General features: G+C 40.3%; 2 protein-coding genes across 2 annotated transcripts; one reads left to right on the top strand and one right to left on the bottom strand.

Moving 5' to 3' along the window:
• Window positions 1-2,266: 2,266 nt before the first annotated feature.
• On the top strand, window positions 2,267-5,984 carry LOC119915380 (L-rhamnose-binding lectin SML-like). The gene is made up of 9 exons (XM_038734899.1): window positions 2,267-2,370; window positions 3,641-3,673; window positions 3,779-3,841; window positions 4,093-4,228; window positions 4,640-4,749; window positions 4,841-4,885; window positions 5,061-5,193; window positions 5,650-5,753; window positions 5,915-5,984. Exons 1-9 carry the CDS (start codon window positions 2,340-2,342, stop codon window positions 5,941-5,943), a joined length of 684 nt encoding a protein of 227 aa, XP_038590827.1. The 5' UTR covers window positions 2,267-2,339; the 3' UTR covers window positions 5,944-5,984.
• A 519-nt stretch (window positions 5,985-6,503) lies between these two features.
• Window positions 6,504-10,753, bottom strand: LOC119915379 (leucine-rich repeat-containing protein 47-like; the record flags this gene model as incomplete). Its single annotated transcript, XM_038734898.1, is given in 8 exon segments — window positions 6,504-7,038; window positions 7,894-7,983; window positions 8,177-8,279; window positions 8,764-8,879; window positions 9,015-9,131; window positions 9,249-9,710; window positions 10,206-10,669; window positions 10,672-10,753. Coding segments are annotated over 8 exon segments (1,656 nt in total), but the record flags the coding sequence as incomplete, so codon positions are not given.
• Between the last annotated feature and the right edge of the window lie 6 nt (window positions 10,754-10,759).

Genomic DNA, 10,759 nt, shown 5'->3' with positions numbered 1-10,759 from the left:
CAAGGTCATTAAAGTGAGCAGACCAGTTACTCCTTGTTGTCCTTATAACAGGGCTCAAGAACAGGGGGGATCAAGCTTCTCAGTTGCAACCCCTGTGGAATGAATTGCCTCTTCGTGTCTTGGCTAGCCTCCAGCCTTCCAGCACCAAAAACTCACCTCTACTCCTTGGCTTTTGACCCAGTTTGAGAGTTGTATGTTGCCATTTTATGGTCATGTTTGTTTTGTATGGATTTATTGATTGGATATTGATTATTTGATTCATGTCAATGTAGAGCACTTTGGTCTACCTAGTTGTTTTTAAATGTGCTTTACAAATAAAGTTTGATTGGATAAAATTAATGCAATTTAACCATTTAAAAACATTGGCTTAAACAAGAATACAGTGTTTTACATTTGTTGAAACTTGAGGAGATAAAACACTAGATGATTTGTTCGAGCTTTTGGAAGAAGAACAAAGTAATTTGGCAAAAAACAACCCTGAAGACTGAATTACTGGCATGAGATACACTGGGAATCAAAGTGCTGATGTCAAATTTTTTTATCAAATTTAGGAGACAAAAGCTTTGTTGTGATTTACTGCTGTAACTACAGAAAATGACGAGACAGCCAGGCACAAATCTTCTCTCTCTTCAGAAAATTATTTAAAGTAGCCAAATTTGAAAGTTTCATAGATTTCACAAATGCATAAAGATGGACATCAACATAGAAAGGATAAGATTTGCAGCCATAAAGGACGTGAAGGGAGAATAAGTAAGGTCCCAGGATTGATCCTTGAGGAGTTCCACAGGTCAGAGGAGCTCAATCAGATGACGTGCATATGGGAGAGAGCACAGAGTTACAGCATCCAAAATAACAATCACTCTGACAAAACACTCAATACAGAGTGAGTCATAGAAAACAGAGAAACATCCCTCAGACAGAAATGAATAAAAGATCAGGGAGGAGTTAATATAATTAATTAATTACAATAAAAATTAGAATACATTCTCTTTCAAATCAAGCATTTTAAGATGTGAGTGGAAACTTCCATTCATAATGTTTTTTGACTCAACTGTTGATAACCATGATATATGCTAATTAAGTACACTACAAGAACAAATATTACCGCAGGTGAACATTTAACAGATGCGAAATGAGAGCAAGTTGCTTTTATAATTGTCTATTTTATTGTTGTTTTTTAATGTGTGTTTCTTATGTGTTTCTTTTTCTGCAAATTCTATGTGTCTCTGTTTTCTGTAAAGTGTACTGGGACCACACAGCTGGTGATTTTACACTTTAATAAACTTTAAACTTAAATATTCATCTGAAGTCAATCTTTTATCTGATTTTTGCAGATCCTGTTATCACTCAAGTAGAAACTGAAATCACAACATCCATCCATCCATCCATCCATCCATCCACCCATCCACCCATCCATCCGCCCATCCATCCATCCATCCATCCACCCATCCATCCACCCATCCACCCATCCACCCATCCATCCACCCACCCATCCATCCATCCATCCAACCACCCACCCATCCACCCATCCATCCGCCCATCCATCCATCCATCCATCCATCCGCCCATCCATCCATCCATCCATCCACCCATCCATCCACCCATCCACCCACCCATCCATCCATCCACCCATCCACCCATCCACCCATCCATCCATCCATCCATCCGCCCATCCATCCATCCATCCATCCACCCATCCATCCACCCATCCACCCACCCATCCATCCATCCAACCACCCATCCATCCATCCACCCATCCACCCATCCATCCGTCCATCCATCCATCCGCCCATCCATCCATCCATCCATCCACCCATCCATCCACCCATCCATCCACCCATCCATCCATCCATCGTCAACCGCTTATCCTGTGTGCAGGGTTGCGGTGGGGCTTGAGCCAATCCCAGATGACATCGGGTGAAAGCAGCACGTGTCTTCTGTTAGTTTGAAATGAGGTATTTTGCTATTGTGCGAATAATTTTCTTCCAAAATCTAAAGAAATGTGCACAAGCAAAGCTTCATGAATCCCATTAAATCATGAGTATAAAAAGATTCCGGTTAAGCTCCACTGCAGTGACTCTCAGTGTCTGGTGTTTCTAGGTCTTTCTGAAAGTCCAGACAAAAAAACAACACCAGATGCATTAGAGTGTTCAGGAAATTAAATTCTGGCTTTAATTGTGTGTTCACATTTTACATATATGGATAAGAGCCAATTGCACAAGGTCAAGCTATTATCTTTCACACAAAGACAGTTCCTGATCGAGCACAATAAATACACGTGTGTCTGTTCCAGCCACCATCAGTCCTACTGTTCACCTCAGACGGGATCTTCTAAAACCATGCTTCGCTTCAGACTCTGCACCACACTGTGTGAGTACACAACTAACAATTATATGGGTTCATATAAAAAAAAGTGAGATTTCTCCTACTAAAAGCTTTAATATCTGTTTAGAGTTACAGGGTGCTGGGTGGCGTCATCTTTGAGACTGTGTGTGCCTATGATTGTACAAACCTTGTTGCACTTTAAATTTTCAGGCACATAAACGGGACGCTAGGAGTAACAGATATCTCAGTTTATGAGCGGAATTGCCATAAAAACAGTCGCACACCTGATTGATTAAATGTTTTCTTATTTATAATAATCATCGTATTTTTTCTACTTACCTGCCAATAAGACATTCTGTTAAGCAGTGTCATTTTCAGTTTGACATTATTACCTTTAACATTTCAATGATTGCATTTTAAACATCTAATATCATGATGAGGTTTGGGATGAGGGGATAGAGAGGAACAAAGATGGTTCCATTAATGCCAAACTTCCTCTAGTACTGTTTAAGGTCATGCATCACATTACAATTTCAAAGACCAGATTTACTAGAAACTTCTCATCAGTTTTTGATATTGGTGACAAATGGAAATCAGGTGAGAGGACCCTGACTCATAATATGTGGTTTTACCCTGAAGTAAAGAAAAATGATAGGTGGAAATATTTCATTTACTTATATGACAGTTTTGGGTTGTTGAAAGCTCCCTAAAACTGCATATGAGAAGGCTTTAATGTTTTGTATGGTTATAGCTAAAATGGTTATTTTGAGAGAATGTAAATCTACCTCTCCTCCTTTATTAAGTGGCCCAACGACATGATTTTTTTTTAGAGATTAGGTACTCCTCATCTGACTGTTTCTGAGTTTTGTTAAGATTTGGGGTCAGTTTACTCATTATATCATAAAGAAAATTGACTGGGCTAGAACTTAGTGGTGTGGGACGATTTACGGTACCTTTTTTTATGTACAATCACATGTTGAATGTCTGAGTTACAGGTAAGAGAAAGGTGAATAATGGAAATTATTCTTTGACATATATTCACAGCTTTTGCACAGCAGACTTTTTGACATGTCATCATAGCAGCAAAAGCACAGGTGTTACTAATAACATTAATTAGGTCAATTTACATGATTTACGTGCTATGATGCTCTCACTGTCACATTGTCATGACTTACTGGGATGCTTAAATAGAACAGAGCCATCGTTACTGTTATTAGTAACATTTGTGCTTTTATTTTTAATTATTTAACGCAAGACCTTGTAAGTTGTGCTAATATTTGGCTGACACAGTGTGACAATGATATTTCTTTTCCAGTGCGGGCAGCAATATATTTCGTCATGACAGCAGGTAAATATCTGAGTGAATGTGGTAGAGAATGCTTGCATTTATTTTATTTACACAGGCTGTGGCATGAACACACTTCAACTTGAATTTTCATATTTGTTATTTTAGTTGTTTCCGCAGAGAGAGTTATCACCTGTGCCGACGTCCAAAATGTCCAGCGCCTGAGCTGTGGTATGACTGAACTGCGCCACATTGTCTTTCAGATAAAGTATCCACTCTCTATACGCACCAATGGCAGAGAGTCCCCCATCCCCATCTTTTCACAACCACAAACCTATACATACAGAGGCTTTGACTTTTAAAGTTTACTATGAAAGAAAACATTTTTATGTTTATGTAATCAAATATATTAAACTCTAAATCTTTAGAAGAACACTTTCCCCATGGTTTGGTTTCTTATTGTCTACCTCGGTGTGTAACAGATATGGGAGTGATCAATGTGGAGGCAGCAATGTACGGACGTGCAAACAGCGAGACCTGCAGTGAGGGCAGATCTGTAGAACAGCTTGCCAACACGGAGTGCTCTCAAAATGGCACAGTGGAAATCCTCAAGAGAAGGTACACATAACATGAACAGCGACAGAGTAAAAAATATACATTTTGCACAATGTATTCTTGATGTGGCTGCTGTCATACCACGCTGTACCATCGGTGCCTAGTTCAGATAGGGTGAACAGAAGAATTGGGTGGTTCACCGTGTCAAAGGCCAGACTGGTTTGGATCAAGTCGAACATTTTGAGAGACTTATAAACTGCTCACTCCTTTGCATTTATTATTATATTATACTGTATATTAACATGAGTGGTATCTCAAACACTCGAGTCTTCGTTTCACACAATATATTGCAGTTGTTTGGGGATTAAATAGTAAAGTCTCTGATATTAGTCCAAATTACTATAGTATTCTATTAACACCAGAAACTAGTGTTAGGTTTGTGTTGAAAACATGCTCTTACGGTTTTTCCTATAGGTGTAACGGCAGGAGGGTGTGTGAATTTAACACAAATGTTGTTCGTACCTCCGATCCCTGCCATGGCATCTACAAATATCTGGAAACCAACTACACCTGTTTCCCAGCAAGTCAGTCACATGTCTGCATGAAACAGTGAAACACAGCTGGACGTTTTATAGTGTGGTGTCTAATGTGATGTCATTCATGTTACTTCGACAGTTCATCTTGTTACATGCGAGCACTCTTTGGCACATTTGTATTGTGGTAAGATTACATTTTTTTCATTTATGGAATATTAATGTGATAACAGTTAGCACGATTGCATTTCCACTGTATCTGAACACTAATCTCAGTATTTCACGACTTGCTTCTTTGGTTGCCTACTTCTAAACTGCATTTCTGTCCTCTCTGCCTTGCCAATTCTTCATCTTTTTAACAGATGATGGTCAGGTCATATTTGTCTACGGTGCTAACTACGGACGTCGTGACGAGACCACTTGCTCTTACAAAAAGACTGCCTCTGAGACTGAAAATGTCTACTGCTCAGATCCCACTAGCAAAGTTGCTGAGAGGTACAGTTGCATGCTCTTTGGTAAATATAAGGAAAACAAGACTTAAAAAGACAATTTGCTATTGGCACAGGTAGATAAGTTCATATTTTTGCAAGATTACTTTAGTCCATTACGAAGAAAGTCAAATAGGCAAGAAAGGGATCACAAAGGGAGGTATTTTCTATGCTCAAGTAACACCCAAGGCCAAGTACAAGCCACACAATATGTACAAAAAAATACATAGATGTTTTGTGTGTTTGGAGCATGCACACCAGTGAAGTGTTAGTTCAGTTTACAGACTGTGTTGTATTGCACCAAAAAGATATATTACTGCTGATGGAAAGGGAATCAGCTTTATATAACACATATTATGCAGATTTGAAGATGTTAATTGCGTTCACTTTCCCCTTCTTTAAATACCATTTTGTATACTCCAAAGTGCATTCAAGCCTGTATTCACTCACTCTGCGTCCACAGCTGTAATGGGAAAAACAGCTGTACTATCAGCGTAAGCAGCTCAGAGTTTGGAGACCCCTGTGTCGGCACCTACAAGTACCTTGAGGTGGCTTACGTATGTGAATGTAAGTATTGTCACTCTGATGAACAGCCAAATGGGCGGTGCAGGGTGCGGGAATGACATGGCATGATACAGAGATATGTTCATACAATTTTGATGATAAGAAAGCCATGATACCATCAGTCACTTATTTGCCTGAATTAAATATTTTCTGTTCTTTTACAGATCCTGGCCTCAGTCCAGAGCAGTACTGAAGTTTCAGTCATCACAATAAACATGCTATGAATTAAATACATTTGTCAGTTTGTTATTTTGTTACAGTTTGATGCATCTTCTGTCAGGCAAACCGATCATTCTTGGATGTTCTTGACCCCCTTTCTTTCATACTGCCCGTCTCTCTAAGAAGCTGCCCACTCCACAACCACACACACAACCTGTCATTTCGCCTACTCCTGTTGCATAGGAAGTGATGCACTATCCAAACTATTTGGTAGCTAGCATTAGCAGCTGTAGCGACAATGTCTGAACAAGGAAAACAAACCTCCAGCCACTCAAGCTACACAGCAAACAATGTGTGTGGCATATGAAATACAATAAATAAACTTATGAACAACGGCATCAAGTCTCATTCAGACATTATTTTCTGCTGCTTAAAGAGAAAATGGCATTACTGTAAGTTGAGATATCTCCAAATCTTCCAGTACTACAAATAAATGACCTGTCCAAGTTAATGTCAGAAACATTAATTTGACCAAAGGACAAGTTGCCTTCAGTTAGAAAATAATAATAAAAAAAAGGATACTTGGACATACAGTAAGCTTGTTGTGCTTTCAGGAAGCAACAGGATTTATTACAGATGTGGTTCAAAATGTTGTACATTAATCAGAAATGTTAACATTCGTCACCAGGCAACACTCATTACTAAAAATCAAACTGCTGCTGGATGTTATTTTCATCATAAAAAATCCTATAGGATCTGATTTTATGTGCTCCCTGAAGTAAAACGGATGTCAGTTTGTTGTATGTTGTCAAAATGTTAGCCTTAATGTCCCACAATATTAATCTGTTAAAATGACTTCATGTAACACGTGAGTGAGTGTAAACATCAGAGGACATCCGCAGCACGACTACCAAATAACGGTCAAGTTGCTGACATCTTTGGAAAGGTCGGTCTTTGACGGGTAAACGACCTTCAGGTTCCCGTCGTGGTCGACCGTTCGGACCTGCTGGACGATCAGTTCGCTGGAGATCTCGCGGCTGGCGGCCGGCTCTTGCGGGCCTTCCCCTTCTCCGTCCGACCCCGCCTCCTCCTGATGCTCTGCTGTGAACTTGTTCAACTCCGCCATTTTCTGTGCGGAAACAGGACATATCGTTAAAATGCCTGCACTATTTGTTATTGCATTTAAGAGATGGATTTAAACTGTATTGCAAAACAAATTGTGAAAAAAAATGCAGAACTATGTGACACTCAATCTACCGTATTAAAAAAATGTGATTGTCTCTGTTTTCTTCAAATATATCTCTTAGATGAAAACTCCTGATGTCTGAGGATTAGGTTCAAAACTAAAGCTCAAAATGTACTATTCAGTATACTTTCTAAAAAACATCAACAACTTTCAAAACCTGCTTAGAATTAGTGTGGACACACTAACATTTTGTTGAATATCCAGCTGGATTGAACAACAATGACTGGAATAATGTTTGTGTATTTTTTGTACGCCTCCTCATGTCAACATAACAAGTAGTCTGGGACATAAATGTCTCGTAGTGTGAGCAGTGCAGTATTTCTGGGATTCTGAAAAGGTTTATCCTTGGCGTAACTCCGCCTACAGGGCCAGCACCAGCTGTAGTGAGCCAATTTGCTCTTCCACCAGCAGGGCCTGAACACTGTAATATTAGTCCATCTGTTAAAATGTTTGTCCATGAGCTTCAACATCTTCCACATCAAATTAGCAACAAACTACTGAACAAATCCAGATTATCTATATGTGACATCTATCACAAGTGGTGTCTGTATTTGAAATTTTCCCATGAACAGTTATGACAAAAGCCCAGTCTTGGACCCAGATCAATTTAAAGAAAGATAAGGATGTTAGAACACCACAGAAACAATGGCCAAAACTGTGAAAATAAAAGTTGCAAAGTTCCAATAAACTTGACTTATTCTTTAATGATAGAGAAAAGAGAGAAAAAGAGACGCTTACTACAATCAGAGCGTCCATAATATCTTTACAGGTCTGCAGGCTGGATGCACTCGTCACTTCCAAGAACAGCTCTTTGGTTGTCTTCTTGATCTGTAAAGTGCAATCAGCAGATCAGGTAATTATTTCTGTTGTATCATGAAAAGACACTAAGATAAGATCAGCTGTGTTAATGGATTCATTTTTTTTGTTGTTAACAATTGTACAATATGACAGCATTTAATATGTAATCATCTCTTCTGAAAGGACACAATAATGACAACCACAGTAAATTAGACACACACACCTTGGTTATTTCACTGTTGGTAATAGGTGGGAAAGAGATCACCTGCCCCTCTGCATCCACTAGGCAGGGATAGAGTGCTTTACCTTGCAAAATCTGCAGGTATCTGTAAAAAAAATTAAATAGCAGTGAGACTATATGAGAGAGACAACATAATAAAAAGGACTTAGGCAAATGCAATAGATGCACAGCAGGTGACATTCTTTTGCTTTTCTAACTTTTTACAAGCCAGGCATGTCAATTATCAAAATCAACAATTTAAACACTGGTCAATTCTTATTAATGCACACTGATTTCAACTACCTGCAGACACAATATGGGCTTATAAAGATGATGTGTTCAAGATGTTAATAAAACCAATGGCTCATTAAACACTGAGGTTGAAATAAATCAGACTAAAGCTGTGGTCCAACATCCTTATACTGCCCCCATGTGTTCAAACAAATCAATAAGCAAGTTATACAGATGACATGTGCATCTCTTTAATACTTGTGTCTTTTATATAAAGCTCTGTTTTATTTTGAACATCAGTTCATGTGAGATCAACATAAAGATTTTAACCAAAAAGCTTGTGAGTTATTTGTACTGACTTGTGGAGACCAGTGACGTTCTGCCTCTTCTTGTGCTTCCTCAGCTCGTCAGCCTCCAGCTGAAGGTGTCTTATCAGCTCGACGGCCGTCATCTCTTTCCGACCTAGCGGCACAATCTAACAAACATTGTGTTTTTTGGATCTTTTCAGTGACAACTGCAATGGACCACGCAGCAACTGAAGCAAACTTGAACATGACAATATTTATTTTATTTGATTGCTGCAAATGAAAGATTTTTAGCCTTAGCATACCTTCAACTGGGTAGGTGGTTTGACATCATACATCAGGGGAGCTTTGAGAAGTTGCACATCGTGAGATGCAATGGTTGCAGTGGTCCTTTTACCACACAGGTCATCGTGAAGCTTTGTCTAGAAAAACAACAGGTGAATCTTTTTTGGGACTACACTGGACAATTTGTTATTTTATTAGTCATCCACCACTAAAATGGTCCAATGTATGCCACCTTGTGAGGGGCTTGACCTTACCTGAGCCACCAGGAATCGTTTGAGAGCATTCCCAGGCTTCAGGTTCATGCCTCTGACCACGCAGCACACCAAGTAGGGTCGAACATCTTTCACCGCTTCACTCACTTTGACTGTGAGTGCTGTAGGAGCGTCCGAAACATGGAGAACCCTCACCACCATCTTGTTCAGTTCCTCCAACTCATCCTGTTCGCCTGCCACCTTCTCCTTCTTCTTCCTCTGCTGCTGCCTTTTCCCCTTGTCTGTGTTGCGACCCCCGTCCACGTCGCCTCCATCCTCCCCCTGTCTTACTTTTCCTTTTCCTCTCAGGTAGTCAAGTATGGACTTGGTCTGGCAGCCGTTGACCATCTTCTCCAGACGTTTGTCGTTCAACTTGTTGCTTTTGAAGTTGATCTCCTTAAGCTTGGGGCAGTCACTCAGATCGGAGGGGATCTCGCTCAGCTTATTGTTAGAGAGATCCAGCACCTGGGAAGACGGGCATGAGGGGGACAAAAGCAAGTGCATAAGTGCATTCACTTTGGGCCTAAGAGCATCAGCTGACCCAAAGTAAGAGTTGTGTAAAGGAAAAAACACAAAAAGACAAGGGTATACTGAACTTAAGCTTGCACAGATCTATACTGATCAGTCTCTGGAGTGAAGGTTAACGTTACTCGCCAAATTCTGTTTAAAAACCTGACATTTTTGTGGTGTATTACACACTGGTAAATGTAAGACCTCGTTAGCTATAATTTAAGATACACATCGCAAACAGTGACAGCTCCTCTGATATTCGGGCTTCATTTAATCCACCCAGAGGCCATTTCCTTAAACAAAATCGCCTCGTAAAGAGGACATCTATCAATATTCAGTAACGTTATAAAGGAGCTGCTTGGTGTATGGAGTGTAACGTGACCGTGTGACGAATTCAAAACAGTGTACCAGCAATTCAAACAACATTTAAAACCATGTTGTCCGGCCCACCTTTAGAGCTGCTAGCTTGTGAATATCTCCACTCAGCTGTTCAATGGCGTTGTCGGAAGCGACCAGTGTGCTGAGGAGATCCAGTCGCTCGGAGTAGAAATCAGCGGGGAAAGCGGTGATGCGATTCTTGGAGATGTTGATGGTGGAGAGCTTGGTGCACTGACTCAGTCCCTCTGGTAGGACCTCCAGGCTGTTACAGCTCACATTGAGAGTGTTTAGCTCCTTTAACTGAGTGATTCCCTCTGGTAAAACCCTTAGGTTGTTGACTGAAAGGTCCAGGACCTTCAGGGACTTGAGGTTACCGACGACATTCGGGATGGATGTCAGCTTGTTTCTGCACAGGATGAGGCTCTGAAGGTTTGTCAGATGTTGGATGTCCTCGTGGATCTCTGTCAAACTCGGGCACTGGCTAACTTCCAGATAATTCAGCAGGGTGAGGGAATAGATAGCTGAGGCGAGTCCCTGTTAGAGGAAATTCTCCCGTCGATAGTTGGACCCTGTAAAACCAGTTCACGTCTCTTCCCTGACGCTGCTTTCTCTATTTCTGGCCATTT

Source organism: Micropterus salmoides, unplaced genomic scaffold (assembly GCF_014851395.1).
Source record: "Micropterus salmoides isolate LMB-PRFRI ecotype aquatic unplaced genomic scaffold, ASM1485139v1 Ms_hic_scaffold_2096, whole genome shotgun sequence".
Lineage (NCBI taxonomy): Eukaryota > Metazoa > Chordata > Actinopteri > Centrarchiformes > Centrarchidae > Micropterus > Micropterus salmoides.
This window is presented reverse-complemented; position numbering and strand designations above follow the sequence as displayed.

Excerpts from the sequence above, each read along its gene's own strand:
- LOC119915380 (XM_038734899.1), top strand. The coding sequence starts at position 2,340 with ATGCTTCGCTTCAGACTCTGCACCACACTGT. Across the intron at positions 3,842-4,092 it reads TGTCCAGCGCCTGAGCTGTG|ATATGGGAGTGATCAATGTG; the intron begins GTATGACTGAAC and ends GGTGTGTAACAG. Across the intron at positions 4,886-5,060 it reads TTTGGCACATTTGTATTGTG|ATGATGGTCAGGTCATATTT; the intron begins GTAAGATTACAT and ends TCTTTTTAACAG.